Consider the following 27,602-nt stretch of genomic DNA (forward strand, 5'->3'; position numbering starts at 1 on the left):
TTACTTACAAATTCCCAGCCTTTGGCTCCTGATCTTATAAATTCCCATTCAACTTCCCACCCTCCTGCCAAGCTCGATTCCCGACAGCACTACAAACTTCCTTACAATGATATTCATCCTGCTGCAATGATGTTGATCATAGGGTTGTTGAGGTGCAACCTGCCAAGCACATACTGGTGCCAGAATCAGTTCCAAACCTCAGGAATCCAACATGCTGAATCAGCTATCATCATTCCAACTGTATATCCATCTGCCTGATCCTCCTATTTCTGTGTTCACAAGCATGTTACATAACTGGAAATCCACGGCATGCTGTCTTTCCGAGTTCCCTAAAATTTAACTGCAGGAGCTCATACCTCTTTCTGCCTTTGGTCATTGGCACTGAGATAGGCATAATGTTTGAAAAGCTAAAAACTGTAGATGTTGGAAACCTGAATTAAAAACAGAAAATGCTGGAAACCCTCAGCAGGTCAAGCAGCACCTATGGAGAGAGAAGCAGAGTTAATGCTTCATGGTGATTCCTTTACTCTGCTTGTATGATGCTATGTGCCTGTGATGCTGCTGCAAGTAAGTCTTTCATTGCACCTGTGCATACATGTACTTGTGCATATGACAATAAACTCGACTTTTGACTTTTTTATTTCTGCTGTCACTGTTACCACCTTATCAGCTTCTGCTAACATTTTGTCTTACCTTCATCAGTTCCTGCTTCAACCTCCTCTCAAGCCATCCTTTGATCTCCTGCTCTTTTGCTCTCACTCAACACTCAATCCTGGACCACTTTCAACATATTCTTAGCACCATGTAGAATGATGCGCACCCCAAAAGATCAGACCTTTCTGATGAGAGGTCATTGACCTGAAATGTTCACTTTGTTTCTCTCACCACAGATACGGCCTGATCTGTTTTATTATGGGCCATGGTGTTTGGTCACCTGTCAGAAGGTGACGTAGCTGCTCAGTGACATTCTTGATCCCAGGAAGGCATATTCTATCCTGGAATATACAACTGAGCCACCCATGATATCACAGACTTAATTTTGACTGTATTCCTGAGAAGAATCATCACCCATGCCAGCATTTAGAGATGAATACCAGTGCACTCTAGACACCTCTGCAGTACCTGTCTGAACTTTCTGTGTGTCCAGCTGTTCATGCTTCAGGTGGACAGCTTATGAAACATGCCATCCACTTGGCTCTCAGCCTCACAGATGACTGTAGTGATGCCAGCTACTGCTCTCGCTCCAAAACCCAGAGCTTGAACCCCTCCAGTTGATGACACTCCTCGCACATGCAGTTCTCCAGGACTCCAGAAGCATCCTGGTGTTCCCACTTGGCACAGGGTGTGAATTCAACCAACTTGAGATGGAGACACAAGAGATTGCAGATGCTGGAATCTGGAGCAACACACAAGCTGCTGGAGGAACTCAGCGGGTTGGGCAGCATCTGTGGAGGGAAATGGACAGTTGACATTTCGGGTCAAGACCCTTGTCCTGTGCTGTTCGCTAGATTACAAACTAAAATTTACCAGCTTTCTTAGGTCTGTAGTCCAAATTCACAATCCTTGCTTTTGTTTTGTTAAAGCTTTTACTTAATTGATCAGTTGTAGTTTTATTAACTAGTTTTTTGTTTAATTCTTCTGGGTTTTTATCTTAGCTTATCCCAGTTGCTGTCCTCCAGTGCTCCCCTTTCTTGCCCTATTTCTGATGTCACTGATATCACCCTTTCATACGCTGCCCATGTTTGATGTTGCTCTCATCATTTCCAGCTCCTGGCCTTGAGCTCCTTCTCCACTGCTCTCCCCCAGCTCTCAGTCCTGGCCCAAGTACAACATAGTCCTACATTTAGTGCACACATGAAGGTCAGGCACACATAATTTTTTTTCCCAAAATTGCCACTTCCATTGTACAGTAGAATAACATACAGCTTAAATAGAAGACTTACAAGAGCTAAATTTAGGTTGTTGATGAATAATGAAGTGTTTAGGAAACCCAGTTGCCATAAAGCAGCTGTATAAATCAAGGATTTGCTGCCTGTTCTTGTAAGTATACGGGAGTTTGACGGCTGCAGGAATCACTGCTTCTTGTCTCAGTCACATGCTGGTTTCCTTCCATCACAAGAACAGTTCTTTGGCTCGTTCCCTCCCCAGCTCCCCAATGCCGCCTCAATAAGGTTCCACTGTTTCCTCAGTTTTGTGAACTGCTCACTGGAGCCGCCCTTTGAGCTTTTTTGGAAGTGTGAACTCACAGCTTCTCAATCCTTACGTTGTTGAAGTGTTACCTCTGTGACCATTGTGGGCACAGATCCATTGTCCATCTCACCCTATTCGCCCCAAAAAGAGAAAACCTAAGGCAAGTTTTTAGCCCATTTCATTCAAAATTACTTCTGAATGAATAACAGACTGTTAATTCCTGAAGTGCTGGAAATAGCAAGGCAAGTCATGTCTTTTAGTACTGTATCAGGAAATGGTTTAACAGTATCCTTGGCTACAGAACACAAGAGCTGTTCATTCTTTCTTTTACAATCAAACTAGTAAAGTACAAATAGCACAGTGATTTACACAAAAGGATGAATTACTTTGTTGTAAATGACATTCCAAACTGTGAGTAGGTTGCTTTTTGATTCATCTTTTAGAAATATGCTTGGCCATATCTAATACGGCTTTTGTGTGAAGCTCATGCTGTTTTAATACTAATGTTATAATTGACAAAGGAGGCAGAAGGAGATTCAGTTGTAAGATTAAGATTTTACTTTCCATTTGGAGGCTTTGCTATAGTAGCAGTCAGATCATAAGATAAGATATCTTTATTAGTCACATGTTCATCGTAACGCACAATGAAATGCATCTTTTGTACAGAGTGTTCTGGGGCCAGCCTGCAAGTGTCGCCACGCTTCCGGCGCCAACATAGCATGCCCACAACTTCCTAACCCGTACGTCTTTGGACCATCAAAACTGGAGAAATTGTTGAAGGGCGATGTGGGACCGATTAGACAGCTCTTATGAAGAGCTGTTGAGATTTTGATGGGCTGGATGGGACCCCTCTGGGCCATAAGGCCTGTTGATTCTATTACTAATAAATAGTGCTGTTCAAGGAAATAGTGATTTCGCAGCCATGTCACATGCTTGGATAGTGTTAGCCCTGCAATTTACCTGAGCAGTTTATGACATTAATCACTCTGGGGAACCAAACAGTCTTTTCAGATGAAACAGCTATTCACTTGCTCATCTTCCAATCTAGTGTTCACAATGTGGTCTCCTCTTCACTAGAGGTACCAAATACAGATCGGGTCTCTGCCTTGCAGAGCACCTGCATTCAGTCTGCAGGGGTGACCCTGAGCCTCCTATTGCCTGTCACTCTGATTCTCCATCAGACTCCCACTCTGACCTATCTGTCTTTGATCTCCTGCACTGTTACAACAATGCCCCAAAGTAAGCTTGAGGACCTCACCTGTCTGGGCATGTTGCAGCCTTCTGCACTCAATATCAAGTTCGACAGCTTCAGGTAACTCACTTCATCTATCTGTGTCAGAACTGACCATTTCTTCTATAATTCATCTATCTGTGATATTGGTTCAGTTTATCCCTCTTCATTAGCACAGGCTGCTCTGCTGGGCATGTCCTACAGCCCTGCATTTTGTACCTTTTCACGTTCCTTTGTCTCTATTCTCGTATCTCATTGCTTTTGTTCCATTTTTTCTCTCTTAACTCCGCCATTAACCTAGCAACCAGATGACCTCTCCAATTAACCCCACGGCACGCCTAATCTCACTTTATCGAAGATATTCCCTTTGTCCTATCCAGACCTCCACTAACTTCTCTGCAGTTTAAAACTAACTTATTTCTCCCTTTCATACTTCTGATGAAGGGTCATAGAGTCATAGAGTGATACAGCATGGAAACAGGCCCTTTGGCCCAACTTGTCCATGCCGACCATGGTACCCACCAAAATGGTCCCATTTGCCCATGTTTGGCCCATATCCCTCTAAACCTTTCCTATCCATGTACTTATCCAAATGTCTTTTAAATACTGTTATTATATCTGCCTCAACCATTTCTCTGGCAGCTTGTTCCAGACATACACCACTCTCTGCATGAAGAAGTTGCCCCTCAGGTCCCTTTTAAATCTTTCACCTCTAACCTTAAACCTGTGCCCTCTAGTTTATAGTTCTCCTTCCCTGGGAAAAAGACTACGTGCATTCACCCTATCTATACTCATCACGATTTTGTGCGCTCTATAAGGTCACCCCTCAATCATTACAACAAAGAAAGTCCCAGCCTGCCCAACCTCTCCCTATAACTCAGTCCTCAAGTTCTGGCAGCATCCTTGTGAATCTTCTCTGTGCTCTTTCCAGTTTAATAATGTCTTTCCTGTAACAGGGCGAGCAAAACTGTACACAATACTCCAAGTACGGTCTCACCAACGTCTTGTACAACTGCAGCATAACATCCCCACTCCAAAACTCAGTGCCCTGATGAAGGCCAGTGTGCCAAATGCCTTCTTCGCCACCATCCCTACCTGTGATGTCACTTTCATGAACTATATACTTGTAATTGGGTCTTCCACTGAAACATTAATTCTGTTTCTCTTTCTGCAGATGTTGTCTGACCTGCTGAGTGCTTCCAGCATTTTCAGGTTTTATTGCAACTGAGATAAATTGGACATGCTTACATAGGGACCTACATCCATCAAAATTTAATGCATCTTTTTGGGTTGAAACCATGCTAGCACTGTCATTCACTTGTATGCATTCAATTCTGTGATATATTTGAGGGGCTCAGTTTGGCCATAGTACTACATTCAACAATTTTTATGTGCACCAGAAAAAGGTGACTCCAATTTCTGGGTGCATGAAGGAATTCAAACATTTGATGAACTTTCTTGAAGTATTTAGTATGTTTGCAATAGCATTGCCATCCCCAAAGCAAACAGAATGTTGAAGTGGCCCAAATGGTAGAATATATGACTGAATGCTTGTCTTAAAGGTGAAATCAACTCAGATCGTTAGTTTTGGTCACTGAATCAGACGTCTCAGAGATAGGACAGAGAAGAATCATAAAGTGGAGTCATGTGATCAGAAGGATGATTTTGAGGAAAGACTAAGCATGGACATATTAAAAATAGGAGCAAAATTCTGCCCTTGGAACCTGCTCTTTCATTGTGACCATGACTGATCTTCTGCCTCAGTACCACTTCCCCACATCCCTTTCATGTCTATAAATCTACCTCCTTCTTGAGTATATTGGAATTGGTTTACTATTGTCACTAGGTACAGTGAAAAGCTTGTCTTGCAGACTGTTCATACAGATCAATTCATTACACAGTGCATCGAGGTAGTACAAGGTAAAACAATACAGAATGCAGAGTAAAGTGTCGCAGCTACAGATAAAGTGCAGCGCAGGGAGACAATAAGGTGCAAGGTCATAACGAGGTAGATGGTGAGGTCAAGAGTCAGTGACTTAGCCCCCTTGCCATTTCTTGGTAGGGAATTCTCATAGGATCACCACCCTCTGAGTGAAGAAATTTCTCCTCATCTCAGTCCTAAATATCTTACCTTCTATTCTGAGACTGTGACCTCTCTTTCTAGATATCTCAGCAATAGAAGATACCAATCCGCTAAACACTGCGCTATGATGGATGACATGGTAGTGCAGCAGAATGAGCTGCTGCCTCACAGTTCCAGTCAACGGCTTTGACCCTGACCTCAGGTGCTGTCTGTGGAGTTTGCATGATCAAAACAATTTCTGCTGGGTGCTTTGGTTTCCTCCTGCAATCCAAAGATGTGCTGGTTGGTTAACTGGCTAATATAAATTATCCTTGGTATAGATAAATGCCTAAAGAATCAAGGGGATGTTGATGACCATGTGAAAGAGAATAAGTTGTAGGATACAGGGAAATAAAGACAGGGAATGGGACTAATGGGATTGTACTGTTGGGAGCTGACATGGATCCAATGGGCAGAATGGTTTCTTCCTTTGTCGTAGTAATTAAAAACCCTTTTCCCTAAAGGAGGATCTACTGTCACTTCTGTTAGATTGCAGTTCCCTCAGTCTGTTCCAAAGCTCAGCATGTGTAAGATAAGTTCTGATGAAGGTCTTCAACTCTTTTTATATTTTTACAGATGCTGCCTGACCTGCTGAGTGTTTCCAGCATTAGGTTTTGATTGCTGCCTACAAATGTGCATTTGCTGAATTGTGAGATAATGAATATTTTCCACCGCTGGGTAAAGTGGATAGTTCAGTGGGGCTTATTCAATGCTCCCATTAATTGGGAGTTAATAGGAGACTGTAGTATAGGAAATGCACAATTGGCATTGTTAAGTACTTGAGACTTCTGCTCTACTCTGGAAACCTTGAGCTTCCTGGGCTAGAGAGAGCAACCAGCCTTATTTTCAGTCCAAGTTTTGTTCTGTTTCTTTGCTGTTGGCTTTCCTGAACTTTCCATCATTGTCTGAGTCTTCTGTCTGTACGAAGTTAGGCTTGCAGGGGTTTCTTTGCCAGGAACCAGAGTTGGTTAGAATGGGGATGAGTTATCTGCAAGACAAGAAAAGGCTTTGAACTGTACCACAGCATAAAAATTATGTTTTCCACAGATGAGGAAGGGGATAATATCTGTCCTTGGTGCCACATAAACTATGTCCAACTCGGGGTCGATTGCTTCAAGGAATTGGATGGCGGGGAGTAGGGAAGGGAGTTGGTTGACGGGTAAGGACTGGCAGAAAATGTAAGGCACAGAAACATAAATCTCATCACTTTGCATTTAATACTTATCTGTAAATTTAACTTTATATACTGGGAAGAATTACTGCAGCCTCACTACCAAGTTAAAACCTGCAATTGCTTTAGTTGAGTCAGCAAATTTAAATTAAATTGCCTTTGGTAATTATTTTATTGCTACTTCATCAGGATTGTTCCAACCTTCCCTCAACTACCTTTTGTATAAAAGTGCACTTTGAGATGACTGGCAGATTAAGGGACTCAATTCCAGGGTCTGAAGTTACAGCTGAAAACACGTGTCATTGCTTAACTCCAGAGTACTATCCCCAGAAACAGTCATTCTCTGACCTCTTCAAGAAACAGTCCGATAGGACTGTTCAAGGAATTCCAGTCCAGCAGCACAGTCAGATTCAGAGGCAGTTTTCAGATTTATTTTAAACAATTGCTGAGGCAATTACACAAAATAAATAATATTCTTAGGAAGATATGAAATTTCCCCACATGACAGCATAATTGTGGCGGAAAGCTTTATACATTCTAACAGAGTAATTTTGATATATTGTATTGTTAATAGGAAACAGAAAGCCATGTGACTGTGTGCAGCTTTGTTTGTCATTAGCATTTTCTAGGCTTGCATCTTTTAAGTGTGCAGAAATGATTAGATTCACACGTTTTAGAATATTTCTGAGTTTGTGTCACCTTTGCAATCTCTGGAGATAAAAGATTCTTAGCTATAAATAAAAGACTATTTCTGTTACTGACTTATTCAGAATATTGTTGACAGCAGCACCGTTGAGGAACATTTACTCCTTGGTCAGTAAATGATGCCCTTTTCAACACAGATACAGAGCAAAATGACACCCTTACCCAGTGGGCTCAGTAACTGCTCAATGGCAATGGAAAATCAAAGTGCGGTCAAAACTATGGGCCTCCTTCCAAAAATGGCAAAGACCAATTTCACAGCAAGATGACTTCCATGTTATGAGTTCTTCATGATGGTTTACTGCAGGAGGAGAGCACTCTTGGAGAAGCAATGCAACATAGTTCAAAAGAGCCTACCTTGCATTTTGTGCATGGTGTAATTTATGCCATTAAGAGAGATAAATTGGCCCATCATGTCCATATTGTTCCAGAGAGAGCTATCCAGTGTAACATCAATTTCACGTTTGTGGTACTGTGGCCTTGAATGTTATTGTAGTGTAAGTGCATGTACAAGTGCTTTTTAAAAGTCATGAGGGTTTTTGCCTCTGCTATCCCTTCAGGTAGTGACTTCCAGACTTCCATCACCCTCTGAATTCTTGTCAACTGCCCTCTTTTGACCAATTACCCAGAGTTATTGACCATATTGCAAAGGGAGATGACACAAAGATTGGTGGAAGGGCATGTTGTGATGAGGATATTGTGACTATGCAATGGGATATAGATGGATTGAATGACAGGGCAAAAACTTGTTGGATGGAATTTAACGTGGGAAAGTGTGAGGTCATGCACTTTGGTCGGAGGAATTAAAAGGTGGATTATTATTTAAGTGGGGAGAGACTGTAATTGAGTGAAATACAGAGGGATCTAGGGGTTCTAGTGCATGGATCACAAAAAGTTAGTAGGCTGATCCAACATGTAGTTATGAAGGCAAACGGCCTTTTGGCCTTCATTGCAAAGGGTTTGGAATTTTAAAGTAGGGAGGTTTTGTTAAAAATGTATTTGGGTGTTGGTGAGGTCATACCTGGAGTACAGCACATAGTTTTGATCCCCTTACTTAAAAAAGATATAGTAGTATTGGAGACAGTCCAAAGCAGATTCACCAGGACAATTCCTGGGATGAGAGAGTTATCCTATCAAAAGTGACTAAACAGTTTGGGTCTGTATTCTCTGTAATTTAGAAGAATAAGGGGTGACCTTATTGAGTCATATAAGATCCTAAAGGGGCTTGACAGAACAGATGTTGTTTCCTCTAATGGGAGAGTCTTGAATGAGGGTGGAAGATTTACAAGATTTAGAAGATAAGAGGCTGGTCACTTAAAACAGGAGTGTGTAGAAATTACTTTTCACAGATTGTGGTGCATCTTTGGAATTCTCTGCCCCAGAGGGTTGCGGAGGTTAGATCATTAGAAGCATTTATGGTAGAGGTAGATACATTTTTGAAAGACCAGGGGTTTGAGGACTATGGGCTATTGGCACAGAAGAGGAGTTGAGGCCAGCATAGACCAGCCATGATCATGTGGAATGGCGGGACAGGCTTGAGGGGACTTCTCCTCCTCCTATTATTTTACTGTTCTTGTGCTTACACTATGAAGACCTAAAATAATATTACATACCTCAATTAGCCTTCTCTTTTCCAACCTATCCAATTTTTCCCGATTACCAACATTTTATATTTCTATAATGAGGTTACTAGAATTTTTTGCTGTACATTAGTGCAGCCTAACAAATGTTTTATAAGGTTCTGGCAAAACCTTTCTGCTCATGTATTCTGTACCTCTGTTGTGTTGAAAAATACTGAAATGCTTCATTGATTTATGTGTTTAGAATACAATACTTTAAGGAATGTATCAAGTTTCTCCATTGATTTATGTTTTTAGAATACAGTACTTTAAGGAGTGTATCAAGTTTATCCATGAAAGCCGAATTCATGGTGGAGGGTGCATCGTCCATTGGTAGGTGCCATGTCAGTTACGTCTCAATCCATGGATGTTTTGTTTCCTTAATTTAATCTTACATTTTCTTCTTTATCATCCCACTGCTTCCCATGGCACAGCTTGGCTGGAGTTTCACGCAGCACAACCATGGTGGTGGCTTACCTCATGACGGTGACTGACTATAGCTGGGAGGAGTGTTTGTTCGCAGTGAAGTCTGTCCGATCGTACGCCAGCCCAAACATTAGCTTCCAGCAACAGCTCCAAGAGTTTGATGCAACTCTTGTAAAAGAGGTAACTGTAACTTGGGACTAATGAGCTGGCATTTCTGAGGGCAAAAGATGTGATGGAAGTCAGATGTTATCTCTAAATCTATGAATTGATGTGCCATTTTTATACACTGTAATGTACACTTCCACTGTCTATAACATTCAGTAAGTAATTGCTGTTTGAAAACATGGATAATAATGCTTCATTCATTGTAAAGGAACTGTTAGATGGAAAAAGGCCATAGTCCACTTAGGTTATCTTCTACTATGCTGCCAGTTGCCTAACAATGAAAAAAAATGCAGATGCTGAAAATCTGAAATTAAAACAGAAAGTGTTGGAAACACTCAGAAGGTCAGGCAGCATCTGTGGAAAGAGAAAGGGTTTTTGTTTCACGTCAAAGACACTTTATCAAAAAAGGGAAAAAGCGAGGTAATTTTATACTGAAGCAAAGGCTAGGGAGGGATGGATAAGGCAAAGGGGATGTCTCTGAATTGGTTGTGAATTGGAATCTTGCTGAAAGTGGCGGAAATTGCAAAGGATGATCCACTGAATGCAGAGGTTAGAGGGATAAAAGGTGAGGATCATGGAAACTCTCTGTCTTTGCTCTGTGGGGTGAGAGCAGAAGTTTGGAAAATAAAAGAGATATGGTCAAGGCCTCTCTATACTTTGGAGAAAAAGGACAATGGGGTGTAACCAACTCCTGGCATAATGTTTTGTACAGCGTAATGTAGGAATACCTCAGTCAAGCACAGTTGGAAAATTAACTACATCTTTTAGGCACTGTCTCACAGAATGTCACAGAAAAGACACACTGTAGATTTATGGGGGGTTTAAGGGATGTAACAAACGCCATGATTTTGTGACTGTAGAATATGTAGAGAGACAATGTTCTTCGTATACAAATACCGTACATTAAATTCTGTCTAAGGTCTCCTCTAAGGTCTCTAACACGGCTGGCTGGCTCCAGGTTCCTGAAGATAGCCTTTGTATTCAACTTACATTGAGTACTAATGTGTTAATTAAGCCAGGAAGCCAATGTTTAGATTCAATAAACGGCAGCTTATGTGGATTATTTAACCTAGAGAAGGGATTGGCACAGGAAACATTAAACCATTAATACGCATTTTTTCTTATGTATGCACGGGATTCATGGTGCATTCCAGGCAGTTTAACCATTAGTAGGATACTTAAGTGTCTGTCTGATATAAGAGAGGGAGAGAGAGAGAGAGAGAGAGTGAATCATGGAATCCTACAGCACTGAAATAGGACGTCAGCCCACTGATTCCAGGCCGACCATCAACCACTCATTTACACTAATTCTACCTTATTTCCATTTTTTATTCTCCCCACACTCTCATCAACTCTCTGCAGATTCTGCCAGTCACCTGCACACTATGGGCAATTTACAGCAACCAATTAACCTACCAGCCCACACACATTTGGGATGTTGGAGGAAACCAGAGCACCCGAAGGAACCCCAACCAATCATAGGGAGAATGTGCAAACTCCACACAGGCAGCACATGAGATCAGGATTGAACCTGTGTCTCTGGAACTGTGAGGCAGCAGCTCTCGAAGCTGCGCCACTCTGCTGCCCTGCATAGAAAGTGTAGAAAGTAATGACATTCCTGGGTGAAGTAAAAAAAAATCGTGAGGACAGGCGTGTGTTTCAGCATGAGGAACAATCTTTTAGCTACTTTAAGAGGAACAGAATCTGGCTTTGGAAGTATGGTCATTTGCCTAATTATATGTTTTGTGTATTTGATATTTAATATAGGTCTAGCCCATTAATAATCTGAGCCTCACCTTCTGGTGAGAAATGGGGTATAGCAAGTCTCCTAGGTTTGTGTGAATCCTAAACGATCGGAAGGCTGAATTGGGATGGAAATTTTCAGCCATCCAACTTTTGGGTTATAAGGAACATGAGTCCAGCTACAAGAAGTGAAAACGATCATTGGAGGAGGCAATGTTTGAGAGGGTGAGATTTTTGTATAAAGAGAGATTAAACAGATGGGACCTGTGCCCTCTTGAGTTGAAAAGAACAAAGTTCTAATGGGGCTGACAAGGTAGATGAGGAGTTAGTGTTTCCAAATGCAGAAGTGTCTACAATCAGGGCTCATGGTCTCAGAAGAAGGGGTTGGCCATTCAGGACCCATGATCTTACTGAATGGCAGAACAAACACAAGAGGTGGAATGGCCTATTGCTGCTTTTTATTAACTGGCGTTGAGAAAGTTCGGCAGAAGAGAGGGGAGGTCATCAGGATAATGAAGGGTTACTTACAATAGGGCTGTTAGACTTTATGGGCTGTGTTTACTTGAAACTGTTCCTGTCACGATCTAACCAAGGATTTTCTGATCCTGGGAACCAAAGTAAGTGTTTTCTTCTAGTTTTGATTTGAGAAATATTAAATATGTTTGAAGAGCATAAGCATTTTTTAACAAAAAAAATCAACCGCAGTTTGTGTTGCTGAAAACAACCTTACATCCAGCACCAGGAACACAATGTTGATGCTTGCATAGGACTGACAGCTCATTACTAAACCAGAATGGTAGGCTATTCTGTAGTACAAAAAAGAGCTGTTCTGTTTTCAGTGCATCTATTTGAGGAGTTTAATGTTATTGAAAGGGAAAGCATTGAATTGGCAGAAAACAGAGGTAAAAAGTACAAGGGAAAATGTCATTGCCGATTAAGATAGTCTTTAAAGCATGAGATGATGAATCTCAAAATGAAAATTATTTGAAAGTCCTAGAGTTTTACAGCATAGAAACAGGCTCTTCAGCCCACCATGTCCATGCTGACCTTTTTTTTTGCCCACTTATGCTAATCCCATTTGCCTGCATTAGAACCATATCCTTCTATGCCTTGCCTATTTAAGTTTGTGTATAAATGCCTCTTAAACATAGTAATTAGATACCACCACCTCCTCTGGCAGTTTGTTCCAGATATCAACCACTCTGTGTTAAAAAATGTACCCCTAATATCCCCTTTAAATCTCCTACCTCTACCGCTAAGTCTATGCCTTCTTGTTTTCGATACCCCTACCATGGGAAAAAATGTTTGACTATCTACTCTACCTATGCTTCTCATAATCTTGTATGCTTCTGTCAGGTCCATGCCTAAGTCCCCTTTGCTGTAGGGAAAACATGGCTGGCCTAACCAACCTCTCCCCATAACTAAAGTCCTCCAATCCAGGCAAAATCCTGTTGCATTTTCTCAACTCTCTCTCCAGTGCAATCACACCCTTCCTATTAGTTTGGTGACCAGAACTGCACACAGTATTTAATTGCGGTCTAAACAGTGTTTTGTAAAGTTGCAACATAACGACCTAACTCTTATATTCTATATCCTGACCTATGAAGGCTATTTGCCTTTTTCACCACCCTATCCGCCTATGTTGCCATTTTAAAGGAACAATGGATTTGGACCCTTAGGGCTCTCTGTTCGTCAACATTCCTTAGTGCACTACCACTTACTTTATATGTCCTATTGTGGCGACTCACCGTTTAGTCGGGCGAACCGGCTCGGCAGTCGGGTCGCGCGGCGTCGGAGCGACGAGGCCCAAGATGGTGGCGGGCCTCGTCTTTCCGAGCGACGGGGAGAACCCGCACACGGGAAAGTCTTGATGACATAGTACTTACGTCATTGCCGGTTGTTTTGGGCGGGAACAGTCTCCCTTAAAGGGCCCGCGCAAGGCGGGAAAATAAACCAGTTCTTGTTTGGCAATCCTCCGAGTAGCGTCTTGTTTTATTCCGCGGTAGCAACCGCTACACTATCCCTATTTAACTTCCCAAATTAATCACCTCTCATTTAGGATTAAATTCCATCTGCCAATATTCCACCCAAGTGATTCCTACTGATTTACGTTGTGCTGTAGCCTTAGACAACCTCCCTCACTATCCACAACATCACCAATTCTGGAATTGCTTTATTATTGTCACTTGTACTGAGGTACAGTGAAAAACTTGTCTTGCATACCGTTTGTACAGATCAATTCATTACACAGTGCATTGAGGTAGTACAAGATAAAACAATAACAGAATACAGAACAAAGTGTAACAGCTACAGAGAAAGTGCAGTGCAGGTAGACAATAAAGTGCAAGGTCATAACAAGGTAGATTGTGAGGTCAAGAGTCCATTTTATCATACTAGGGAACCATTCAATAGTCTTATAACAGCGAGATGGAAGCTGTCCTTGAGCTTGGTGGTACGTGCTTTCAGGCTTTTGTATCTTCTGCCCGATATGAGAGGAAAGAAGAGAGAATGTCCAGGATGGGTGGGGTCTTTGATTATGCTGGCTGCTTTATCGAGGCAGTGAGAAGTACAGACAGAGTCCATGGATGGAGGTTGGTTTCCTTGATGTGCTAAGCTGTGTCCACAACTCTCTGCAGTTTCTTGCCGTCATGGGCAGAGCAGTTGCCATACCAAGCCGTGATGCATCCAGATAGGATGCTTTCTATGGTGCATTGATAAAATTTGGTAAGGGTTGATGGGGACCTGCCAAATTTCTTTAGCCTCCTGAGGAAGTAGAAGCACTGGTGAGCTTTATTGGCTGTGGCATCTATGTGGTCGGACCAGGACAGGCTATTGGTGATGTTCACTCCTTGGAACTTGAAGCTTTCAACCCTCTTGACCTCAGCACCATTGATGTAGACAGGAGCATGTGCACCACCCCCCCATTCCTGAAGTCAATGACCAGCTCTTTTGTTTTGCTGACATTGAGGGAAAGGTTGTTGTCATGACACCATACCACTGGGCTATCTCCTTCCTGTACTCTGCCTCGTCACTATTTGAGATATGGCCCACTACGGTGGTATCATCTGCAAACTTGTGGATGGAGTTAGAGCGGAATCTGGCCATGCAGTCATGAGTGTATAGGGAATAGAGTAGAGGGTTGAGGATGCAGCCTTGTGGAGCACAAGTGGTGAGAATAATCGTGGCGGAGATGTTGCTGTCTATTTTTCGTGTCATCCATAGTCTTACTAATCAACCCTTCTGCATTCAGATCCAAATTGTTAATATATCACAAACAGCAAAGGTCCCAGCACCAATCCATATGGTACACCACTGGTGACAGACTTCCAATCAGAAAAAGATCTGTCCAACCACTACCATCTGCCTCCTAGCACCAAGCCAATTTTGGATCCAATTACCTAGCTCATCTTGGATCCCACACGCCTTAACCTTTTGGACCAACCTACCATGCAAGACCTTGTCAAATGCCTTCTGGAAGTCCATACAGACAACATCTACCACCCTGCCTTCATCAAGCTCTTAAGTTACCTCCTTAAAAAACTCAACCAAATTGAGTCAGCTTGCAATCTGTAATAACGTAGAGCTGGAAGAATGACAAAGCACCTAAAAGTATCAGTTTCCCATAAGTGTTTCATGACTTATAACGGAGCCTTAAGCATTAAAACATGGAGTCAGGAGATCTGGGACCGGTGAATCATTCCGAGGAGTTTTCTCAGTCATACAGAGACTTACTTTTATATTTCAAAGTGAAAGTGGATTTTCAACTTGGCTTAAAACAGGCCAAACTAAATGAAAGCTAGGCAGTTTATATAATGGTGGATGATCCACAAAGCAGCCTTGTTACCTCAGTGAGGATGGTATTTCCAAAAATCTTCCTGTAATGTTATGGGTTATGTTTACAATATGAAGGCCAGATTGTAACCTTTTGTTATTATTTCCTTCATTTATATATCGGCCTTACTGATCCATTCTTATAGGTAGAGGGATGATCATTACTTTTCTAAGAGTGCCATGAATTGCTCCTCTCCTGGTTGAAGCTAAGTATTTTGCATTGCTGCAATCACTTTATTTGGACTGCCCTTCAGGTTTGCCTTTGGTTAGAGGTCTGAGTTACATCCACAACATCCCAGATTTCTTGTTTACCAGACAGGAGAACTGTGGTGGTACACCTTTAAGACAACATACAAAAGGAGAAAAGAATGCCAATCACAGATTCTGCAAGGTTTTAGCCCATATTGATGCTTTTCAAACATTAACCAAAGAGTTTGGTTGTTATTAGAGATAATTTACTTCTTGCTTAATTGAACATCCTATTGAGTTTGAAGGAATTAAAATTGAGGATCCCTGATTCAATAAACGAATATGCCATAATTAACTAACTTTTCAACTCTATTGCATTCCGAACAGCTCCTTAAGAAGGGCAAAGAAAGCTTATCATAAAGAGTTTGGAGTGAAAAGTAGGAATCCCAGTAGAGGGCTTTGGTGACACCAGACTTGGTGTTCTGTGCACGGGTTTGGTCCTGTTATTTAAGAGGGATATTCTTGCATTGGAGGCAGTGTAGATTGATAAAGTGTTGTTTTATTAGGGACAATTGAGCAGGAAGGGCCTATACACATCGGAGTTAAGATGAATGACAGGTGATATTGAGATATATAAGATTCCGATGGGGCTTGACAGCATTGGTGCTGAGAGGATGTCTGCCCTTATGGGGAAGCCTAGAGCAAGGGGGCATAGGCTCAGCATAAAGTTTCAACCCAGTAAGATGGAGATGAGTAGGAACTACTTCAGGATCAGAATCAGATTTATTATCACTGACATACGACGTGAAATTTGTTGTTTTGCGGCAGCAGTCAGTGCAAAGACATAAAAATCTATAAATTACAAAAATAAATAAATAGTGCAAAAGAAGGAATAATGAGATAGTGTTCATGGGTTCATAGATCGTTCATAAATCTGATGATGGAGGGGAAGAAGCTGTTCCTGAATCATTGAGTTTGGGTCTTCAGGCTCCTGTACCTCCTCCCTGAAGGTAGTAATGAGAAGAGGGCACGTCCCAGATGGTGAGGGTCCTTAATGATGGATGCCACCTTCTTGTGGCACCGCCTCTTAAAGATGTCCTTGATGGTAGGGAGGGTTGTGCCCATGATGGAACTGGCTGAGTCTATAACTCTCTGCAGCCTCTTGAGATCCTGTGCATTGCAGGCTTCATACCGGGCTGTGACGCAACCAGTCAGAATGCTCTCCACCATACATCCATAGAAATTTGTTAGCGTCTTTGGTGACATACTAAATCTCCTCAAACTCCTAATGAAGTAGAGCCACTGGCATGCCTTCTTCATAGTTGCATCAATGTGTTGGGCCCAGGATAGACCCTCTGAGATATTGATGGCACCCAGGATCTTGAAGCTGCTCACCCTTTCCACTGCTGACCCCTCAATGAGGACTGGTGTGTGTTCTCTTGACTTCCTGAAGTCCACAATCAGTTCCTTGGTCTTGCTGATGTTGAAGGCGAGGTTGTTGTTGCAACATCACTCAACCAGCCGATCTATCTCACTCCTGTACGCCTCCTCATCGCCATCTACCAACAACAGTGGTGTCATCGACGAATTTGAGATGGTGTTTGTGCACACTTGTCTCTAAAGGTTGTGAATTTCTGGAATTCTGTCCACCACAGTTCTAGAGGTTGGGTTATTGAGTATATTTGGGGCTGAGAAGAATTTTTGGATAATAGAGGAACTGGAAGTTAGCAAGATGTGGCATATAATTGGTCAGATCGGCCATGATCTTACTGAATGGTGGCTAGGATACAACCATCTCCTGTTCCCATTACTGATGTCTTATATTTCCATATTTCTTGGTAGGCCATAAGTAATGTAGCATTATATTAAAAGGAGATCAGTTAATACATTACAACACACAAAGCACTGGAGGAACTCAGCAGCTCAGGCAGCATCTATGGAGAGAAAGGGACAGTCAATATTTCAGGTTGAGACCCTTCATCTGGACCCAGTCCAATGTCGACTGTCCATTGATGCCGACCCACTGAGTTCCTCCAGCACCTTTTGTGTTGCTCCAAATTCCAGCATTTGCAGTCTCTTGTGTCTCAGTTAATACATTTATCTTCCGTTTCATGACGTTCATTGGCATTTTAAAATGATTCTTAAAGATGCTTCTCTGCCTATTTCTGTCCAAGTGGTTTAAACTGCAGTAGATTATCCACCTCCCCTTCATCTGCAGATGGATTACTGCCTTCTACAATTTTTGCTATCCTCTCCCTCTGTGGTAACACAACTTTTGTAGCATCTTCTAAAGAATTGCTTATTTTTGGGTGATTGAAGGGCACAGTTCATGGTGGGAGACCTGCTTTTACAGATTGTTGCAATGTAGGAAAGGTAGTAACAAAATGTGCCCACGAGTAAGAGCTTAGAGAGCAACACACAAAATGCTGGAGTAACTCAGCGGGTGAGACACCATCTACAGAGGGAAATGGACAGTTGACAGATTGGTTCAAGACCCTTCATCTGGCCTGAAAGACAGAGGGGAGATAGTCAGTATAAAGAGATGGAGGGAAGGGGTGCAGCAAGAGCTGGCAGGTGATTGGTGGATCCAGGTGAGGAGGGGTGATAGGCAGATGGGGGAGGGAAGAGTAGGAAAAGTGCTAGAAGCTGGGAGATGATAGGTGGAAGTGGCAAAAGGCTGAAGGAGATGGAATCTGATAGGAGAGGAAGGTGGAGCATGGAATAAAGGGAGGGGGGTGGGGAGGGTAAATGGGAGCAATAGGGGAGGGGAACCAGTGAGAGGAGTGCGTGGGTGATGGGTAGTTAAGTGGGTGGAGGCGGGGAAAGAGACAGGGTGATGGGGGCTAGGTAGATGAGGAAGAGAGAGAAAAGGGACAGAGGGGAAACAATTTGCCGGCAGTACCTAATCTTTTTCAGTGTTGCTGGCTGAAGGACATATAGTGTTCAGAACACTGGGGAGATCATCTGAATCATGCTGAGGTTTCTTTAATGTTCATTTGAGAGAACTGACTGGGATTTGGTTATATGACTTGTTTAAAAGAGGGCATCTCTGACATAGTGCAGCACTACCTCAATGCTGCAAGGATGAAGATTTGCTTATCCCTTCGATGGAGTTGAAATTCCCAACATTTTGGCAATTTTCAGAGCCTTTTCCTCAGACCCAGTTACTTAAGAAGTACATAACAAAGGTGAAAATTTCTTTAGATTCATAAGTTTTAGGTAACTTGGATCTGGTTTGCTTTCCACTACAGTTATTCATACACTTTGGAGCAAACACCTGGGATCAGATAAGACAAAATATTAGCAGAAATTAGGAAGCTTAACACGTCAAGTAATGAGGGTGGAACACATGGCCCAGGGAATTGATCTGCACCATTAATACAACCTATTAAGGTGCAATATTTGGTAATGCCCAAGGCTCAAAGTGTTCACCATCTGCTTATTGAACACCTTCATTCTCATGTTGTAGAGCATGAAATAGAACATATGGTGAGTCTGGGATTTGGCTGGTCCAGTGGCGAGGGAAAGGGTTGGTGGCCAACAGTGATCAGGTGGTGGCAGGAGATGGAAAATTTTGGCAGGGGTAAGTGAGATGGGTGCCCATAGATCATAGGTTACAGTGGTAAGGTTGAGGTCCTTGGAGGGGTGGGTGGAGACGCCCAAACATCAGGGACTTGTGGGGCTGGAATAGTTTACTTAGAGACATAAAAGACTGCAGATGCTGGAATCTGGAGTAACACAGGAGATGCTGGATGCTCACAACCCAGTCCAGGTGAAGGGTCTTGACCTGAAACTAGCATCTTGTGGGTAGTTTGTCTTTTCAGGACTGGGGGTGGTCTTTGGGAGATCGTGAAGGGAAAGTGAAGATTGGCAGAGTTGTGTGGTGGGGTTTAGGGTGCTCAAGGAGACCAGGCAGGCTAAAAAAGAAAACTAAAGTGGATTTTCTTGGGTTGGGTTACCACATTGAGCTTGGTGCTGCTCTTGGAGTGTCCTTTTATGTAAAGCTGAGTTCGGGTAAAGGTCCAGATGAAGGGTTGCAAGTCGAAACGTGACTGTCTATTTCCCATCTACCGATGCTGCCTGACTCACTGAGTTCCTCCAGCAGCTCTTATTTGCTCCTTTTCAATAACACTTTTCCAGAGTTAGTTGTGCCACTGGAACAGGGTTGTTCTGGGAGTTCCCCAGCAATGAGGGCTCCTCCCAGCAATGTTGCCTTATTTCTTGGACATCACTTTAAAGGAACATTGTATGAGGAAATGATGTCATCTGTGTGTGAGTGATGTGAAAATTTCATCAATAATGCATGGATGAATTACGACCTAAGGTGCTGATCTGAAGTCCCAGAGTATGATATGATCTGGGCATGGACACAGTCACCTTCCACTTTGGAAAAAAGTTATTTTCAGACATACTGCACAAAAAAAAACAGGACTGTGTGTCCAAATGTCAAGACCATACAGACTATGTTTTTCAAGCTCCATCTCTTTGATCTTCTGGTTGAGTCTGCCATTGTATTATTTTCCTTTGTTCTGCGACCACAAAACTCAATTGTAAGCCCCAAAAGCTTCCTGATTGTCCCATAGGGGATTTTGAACTAGCTAAATCCGTGAGGAAGCCACGTGGAATTTATTTTGGAGTTTTATGCTTCTGCTATTGGGCTAACAATATTTCTTTTACTAATAAGAGAAACATTTTCTGGAATGAAACTAACATGTTCTTTTGGACTGTTGACATACTCTCCTTGATTATAGGATGGTGGAGACAGAATGGGTGTGGGGATGGTCCTTTAGAATTTATTGTTCCAGGACCTTGCCAGCAATTTTATGTATCCCAAAATGAAGAGATTGTTAACTGCTATTGTAATCTTATCTGATATATGGGGAAAATAACTCCATAACTGTGCCAGAATAATTTTGTGATATGATTTTGCCAAGAGACTTAACATTTGAATGTAAGCTGCAGATTTCCTTTTGGAATAACAACTGAATCAATGGGCTGATTAAATGGAGGAATGTGACTGATCTTCCAGATGGAAAGTGGATATGGTCAAATTTTTTGCACATCTTATGTACCTCTGATTACACCTCTGATTCAGATCTGCTGTTGACCCAATTGGTTCACTAAAATCCTTTGAGGAAGGAACAATAACTTATAGCAACAGACTGTGGAGGGAAAGGAATTGTTGATGACTCCCCCTCCCCCCCCCCCCCCCCCCCCCCCCCCCAGAGATGCTGCTCGACCCACTGAGCTCCTCCAACAGGTTGTTTGTTGCTCCAGATTCCAGCATCTGCGGTCTCTTGTGTTTCAACAATAATATTAGGTTGTTCCTTTAACATAGTAAAATGTTCCAAAGTATTACTATACAACATTTGACACTGAGCCAGAAATAGAGATATTAGTAATCAGTGTTCAAAAAGGTAGATTTATGGAGCGATAGAGAGATATAAGGGAACTTGTGTTATTACATGAAAATCCAGTCCTATATCAGCATGACTGAGTTGTTGATGCTCTTTGAAGTGGCCTAGAACATCATCTGGTTGTAGCCAGTTGACATAGAGATCCACAGCTTTTCTAAGCAGTTGGGGATAGGAATCAATTCCTGTCTTGCCAATTATGTCCACATCCCTAAAATGAGGTTAAAAAGAGTTTCTCCCCATGTGAGATTTTATTTAAGAGCAGATGCCAACCTTCCAGTGAAGTAATAGAATGACCAGCAGTGATCTAGTTTGCCAGAAGTCTGTTCTCAAAATATTTATAAATGTGACACAGCCAGTTAGTAATCTTGGCACATTCCTGGTCTCATCGCTGCTGCAGCTAGTTCCAGTGGCTCTAGATCGTTGGAGGTAGCTTCTGAATCCAAATTTGCAGGTCCATCTTTGTAGTACGTATTTGAGTAGTTAACAGCAAGTTGTGTTTGATCAGATGGCAATAATTAACAGCACTTGCTAAGCAACGTGCAATGGGGTCAAGAGGCATATGAATTTACATGGAAGGGAGTGACAATATAAATAAGATGAAAGACTGACATTTTAATAACTGTTCTTCCTAATGTTTGGGACACAAACACATCTCTAGAAAAATTCTGCCAGCTAAATTAATTCTGCAAGATTTGGGAACAAAATATAAATGTATCCTTTGATGCAGTTTGGAACAGCGAATATTTCAGGATTTCGAGTCTTTCCATCATCATCAATGGTATAGCTCTCCAAATTGGTGTGTGTATGATTACAAGACCTGTGGTAGTTTTTGAAGCTGTTGGCAACCCAGAATCAAAAGGAGCACTTGTGTTTATACAAGGCCTTTCAAGAACCGAGGGCATCACACAGCTCATGAAGTACTTTTGAAATATAGTCACTGTGTAATGTACAAAATGAGGTAGCCAGTTAGCACACTGCAAGTTCCTACAAGCAACATGATGTAATGACCAGGTGATCTGTATTTGTGAAATAAAAACGGAACGCTGGAAATACTCAAGGAGTCAGGCAACATCTATGGAGAGAGACAACATTAATGTCTCAGTTCAGAGACCTCACTTTAGAATAGATAATTGACCTGAAAGGTTAACTTTGTTCCTCTCTCCACAGATGCTGTCTGCACTGATAAGTATTTCCGAGTATCGATTTTTGTGATGTTCATTGAGGAACAAACACTAGCCTGGACAGTGGAGAGAACTATCCTGTTCTTCTTTAAAATAATCCCATGGATTCTTTTAGGCTAACGTGAGCAGTTATAAAAACGCATCACTCCCTCAAGTGTCAGCTGACAGTTTTGTGTTCAATTGTCTGTAACCATTTAACCGAGGCATGGAAATGTTACCAGCTGAGCCATTGTTGAAATAAAGCAGGAAATACTGGAAATACTCACCAGACCATGTTTGCGGGGAGAGAGACAGAGTTAATGCTTCAGGTTGACAAACTTTGACCAGATCTGGAAAAAGTCAGAGATAAAAACAAAGGAGTTGAGCATTCCTTATAGCTGCAGAGGCAATTGATTCAATATCACTAGTATTCATCTGTATCTGAAGCAGTTACTTTAGTTACTGCACATTTAAAGAGAACTCAGAATTCGGTTTGACATGCGCCTGGGCCATGACATCATATTTTGGATGGTCTTGGAATGAGGTTCCCAGAATGCTGGTAGCCTGCCTGGTGTTAAGCAGGTGGTATCAATGACTCTTGTACTTCCTTGCAGCTATTCAAATCCATGGCTCGGAGTATTAGGTGGTGAGTGTAACCAATAGCTGATACTATAATGCTCATTTAGCACTGGTGACCGAACACTTTATTATGGAATCTTCTCAAAATGTATATCGCACATTTACTTCTCCTCACAAGTAATCTGCCTGAATGCCTGTTGATGTTAGATTAACACTGATGTTAAACTCATGGGATATAAAGTGGGCGATTTTAAGCCTTATCAGTTCCATGTTGGCCTCATTGCCACCTCAAAACCTAAAGAACTGGAGTAGCAGCAAGTCACCCTCAGTCCTGAGTGGCTGCAGGAGAAGACTGCTGAGATGGTACATGCCTGTCATACTGAACAATACATTGTTTGCACTGAGGAATGGATCAGAATGACCATGTTGAACAAATTATTGCAGCAAGCATACCAGAACTTATTGGAGAAAGTGGCAATGATGAACTTATTCCAGAGCTGGATTTAGAACCATCTACTGAAGCGGAGATACAAGCCAACAGTGAGTCAAATCAGGATACCACATCCCCTTCATTTAAGAAATGCCGACAAGGTCAGATGTCCATTTAGGAAGATCTAAGCATCTGACAATGTTGGAAGTACTCAGCAGGTCAGTCAGCATCTGTGGAGAGAGGTACAGTCCAATCCTCCTTTACTGTTTTAATTCAGATTTCCATGTCTGCAGTGTTTTGCTTTCATTCTGTACTTTGAACGACTTCTTGTAAAAACAGCAACAAATGTTTCCAAACATTCCCAGCAGCCAAACCCTCTTTCCACTGTTGGGGAGATCCAAGAAATCAAAAACAAATGGCTCCCAGGCAGAAAGTTCATAAAGGACTCCTAATGTACGTGCAAGCACTCTATCGATATATTTAATATATATGTCAATATTTATACATGCACCATGCTCATTGGCAAGCACAAATCATTTTTGCCTGACTATCTCAATGGGTGAAGATTGAGTGACCGGGGAACATAGTCTACATCTGTCTCCCAATTCATCTGCCCCAAAATACTGAGTTATCATGACACAGATAACCAAAAACCATAGAACCATAGAACCATACAGCACAAAACAGGCCCTTCAGCCCACCATGTTGTGCCGTCCATCAAACCACCCTCACACTATCTAACCCTTTCCTCCTGCATATCCCTCTATCTCACATTCCTCCATGTGCCTATCCAACAAACTCTTGAACCTGTCCAATGTATCTGCCTCCACCACCACCCCAGGCAGTGCATTCCATGCACCAACCACTCTCTGGGTGAAAAACCTCCCCCTGACATCTCCCCTGAACCTCCCACCCATAACCTTAAAGCCATGCCCCCTCGTCTTGAGCATTGGTGCCCTGGGAAGGAGGTGCTGGCTGTCTATCTATTCCTCTCAATATTTTATATACCTCTATCATGTCTCCTCTCATCCTTCTCCTTTCCAGTGAATAAAGCCCTAGCACCTTAAGCCTCTCCTCATATTCCATAGGCTCTAATCCAGGCAGCATCCTGGTAAATCTCCTCTGCACCCTCTCCAACGCCTCCACATCCTTCCTATAATGCGGCGATCAAAACTGAACACAGTACTCTAAGTGTGGTCTAACTAGAGTTTTGTAAAGCTGCATCAGCACCTCACGGCTCTTAAACTCAATCCCACGATTTATGAAAGCTAACCTCCCAAAGGCTTTCTTAACTGCTCTATCCACCTGTGAGGCAACTTTCAGTGAACTGTGAATATGAATCCCCAGATCCCTCTGCTCCTCTACACTGCCAAGTAGCTTGCCATTTACCTTGTACTCTGTCCTGGAGTTTGTCCTTCCAAAGTGTACCACCTCACACTTCTCCGGATTGAACTCCATCTGCTACTTGTCAGCCCAGCTCTGCATCCTATCAATATCCCTCTGTAAGTTCCGACAGCCCTCCACACTATCCACAACACCGCCGATCTTAGTGTCGTCCGCAAACTTACTAACCCAGCCTTCCACCCCCTCATCTAAGTCATCTATAAATATTACAAAAAGTAGAGGTCCCAGAACCGATCCCTGCGGGACACCACTAGTTACTGCCCTCCAATCCGAGGGCACTCCTTCCACCACAACCCTCTGCTTTCTACAGGCAAGCCAATTCCTAATCCACACAGCCAAGCTTCCCTGGATCCCTTGGCCTCTGACCTTCTGAAGAAGCCTATCATGAGGAACCTTATCAAACGCCTTACTAAAATCCATGTAGACCACATCATCTGCACTACCCTCATCAATCTTCCTCGTCACCTCCTCAAAGAACTCTATCAGGCTTGTGAGGCAAGATCTTCCCTTCACAAAGCCATGCTGGCTGTCCCTATCAGTCCATGATTCTCCAGGTATTCATAGATCCTATCCCTTAGAATCCTTTCTAACAGCTTACCCACCACAGACGTAAGGCTCACCGGTCTGTAATTCCCTGGACTATCCCTACTACCTTTTTTGAACAAGGGGACAACATTCGCCACCCTCCAATCCTCCGGCACCATCCCCGTGGACAACGAGGACTCAAAGATCCTTACCAGCGGTTCAATAATCTCCTCCCTCGCCTCTTGAAGCAGCCTGGGGAAAATCCCGTCAGGCCCTGGAGATTTATCCATCTTGATATTATTTAACAACTTCAACACATCCTCTCTCTTGATATCTACAACCTCGAGAACATTACCCTTACCAGCACTCCCTTCCGTGTCATCAAGACCCCTCTCCTCGGTGAATACCGAAGAGAAGTACTCTTTGAGAACTTCTCCCACTTCCGCCGCCTCCAGGCACATTCTCCCACCTTTGTCTTTAATCGGACCTACCTTTACCCTAGCCATCCTCCTACCCTTCACGTACGTGAAAAAGGCCTTGGGATTTTCCTTAACCCTACTAGCCAACGCCTTTTCATGTCCCCTTCTTGCTCTCCTCAGCCCTTTCTTAAGTTCCTTCCTCGCTACTCTATATTCCTCACGGGCCCTGTCTGAACCTTGCTGCTTATACCTTATGTATGCTACCTTCTTCTCCCTAACTAGTCGTTCCACCTCTCTCGTCACCCATGGTTCCTTCACCCTGCCATTCCTTCTCTGCCTCACCGGGACATATTTATCCCTAACATCCTGCATAAGATCCCTGAACATCGACCACATCTCCATGGTACATTTCCCTTCAAAAAGGACATCCCAATTTACACTCCCAAGTTCTCTCCTTATAGCCTCATAGTTCGCCCTTCCCCAGTTAAATATCTTCTTGTCCTCTCTGCACCTGTCCCTGTCCATGACAATTTTAAAGGTTATGGAGCAATGGTCACTGTCCCCCAAATGCTCATCCACCAATAGATCCTTCACCTGTCCCGGTTAATTTCCTAAAACTAGACCTAGCATGGCATCCCCTCTAGTCGGCCTGTCGACATACTGTGTCAGGAATCCCTCCTGGACACATTTAACAAATTCCATCCCATCTAAACCTTTGGCACTAAGCAGGTTCCAGTCTATATTTGGGAAGTTGAAGTCTCCCATTATAACAACACTGTTATCTTTGCTTCTCTCCAAACACTGCCTGCCAATCTGCTCCTCTATATCTCTACTGCTACCAGGGGGCCTATAGAATACTCCTAGTAGAGTAACTGCTCCTTTCTTGTTCCTTACTTCCACCCATATGGACTCTAGAGATGACCCTTCCACAACATCCATTCATTCCACAGCCGTAACAGTGTCCCTGACCAGTATCACCACCCCTCCTCCTCTTCTTCCCCCTTCCCTATCCCTCTTAAAACACCGAAAACCAGGAATATTCAATATCCACTCCTGCCCTGACATCCTTTGTAACATCATGTCTCTTGTAGTTAACATTTTTCTCTCCCAACCTCTCTATCTCTGTAACATATAATAATAAAAAATATTTGTTAAAACCATGAACTCCAATTGCAGTGATGCAGCAATTAGCCGCACCCTTATGTTTTATTGAAAACATACAAACACAAAGCACATTAAATAATTTTACAGTGAGGCAACCTCTGGCACTGAAGAAGCTCCTCGATGTGACGATGCATTCAGGACTCAGACACTCTCTGTTGATTCAGAAGAAGGTAGATAGATCCATGCTGCCTTGGATTCATCTCCCTCAAGGCCTGGAACCAGAGGCACAAATGTCTGGACAGCTGTATACTTTGGCAAAGGCGTGAAAATTCCAAGAAGGGAGGCTCAAACCCTGAAATCTGCACAGTTTCAAACTGCACCTAAGAAAACATTGATCTCTTACTCCTAAGTCTCAGTGTTAGATTAGCTGGCAGGGTTATTCTGGTGGGGTGGACCTGCGGCACTGTGCTAATAATGTCCACGGATGTCTTGCCTTAAAGGATGAAACACTGGAGGATCCATATCTCTACGCACCTCTTGGGAGGAAGGCAGATCGTAGAGTCAGAGATGTACAGCATGGAAACAGGCCATTCAGGTCACCACATCCACACCGACCAGTGGGCACCCATCTGCGCTGATCCCAGCTCCCAGCACTTGGGTGATACACTTCTACGTGTAAACTATTCAAGTGCTCATCTGGAGACTTCTTAAATGCTGTCAGCAACCCTGCTTCAACCACCCTCTCAGGCAGTCCTTTCCAGGTACTCACTGCTCAATGAGTGAGAAAGGTCCCCCTCATTTCTCCTCTGAACCTCTTCCCCCTCATCCTAAATCTGTATCTTCTTGTTTTGTCTACCTCTGATATGGGGAAAAATTTTCCTGTAATCTAGCCTATCTATTTTTATATTTATATATACGTCAGTCATAACTTTATATACTTCAGTCATAGTTCTCTTAACCTCTTCCTCTCTAATCTCTACTCATAACTGAACTGCTCCATCCTAGGCAACATTCTGGTGAATCTCCTCTGCACCCTCTCTAGCGCTGTCACATACTTGCAAGTGGGACTGGCTTAGATGGGAATCTTGGTCGTATGGACCAGTTGGGCCAAAGGGTCTGATTCTGTGCTGGAATACTCTATGATCCTTATTGAGTGGCACTCAGAACTGCCTTCA

General features: G+C 42.8%; 1 protein-coding gene across 1 annotated transcript in view; it reads left to right on the forward strand.

Moving 5' to 3' along the window:
* dusp22a (dual specificity phosphatase 22a) overlaps window positions 1-27,602 on the forward strand; it is a 119,492-nt gene that overhangs the window by 83,954 nt on the left and 7,936 nt on the right. Inside the window, exons 6-7 of the mRNA XM_052028491.1 lie at window positions 9,294-9,368; window positions 9,470-9,641. Coding sequence (XP_051884451.1) covers window positions 9,294-9,368; window positions 9,470-9,641 — 247 coding nt within the window. The remainder of the gene's footprint in view (window positions 1-9,293; window positions 9,369-9,469; window positions 9,642-27,602) is intronic.

The sequence above is a fragment of the Pristis pectinata genome, chromosome 13 (genome assembly GCF_009764475.1).
Source record: "Pristis pectinata isolate sPriPec2 chromosome 13, sPriPec2.1.pri, whole genome shotgun sequence".
NCBI lineage: Eukaryota > Metazoa > Chordata > Chondrichthyes > Rhinopristiformes > Pristidae > Pristis > Pristis pectinata.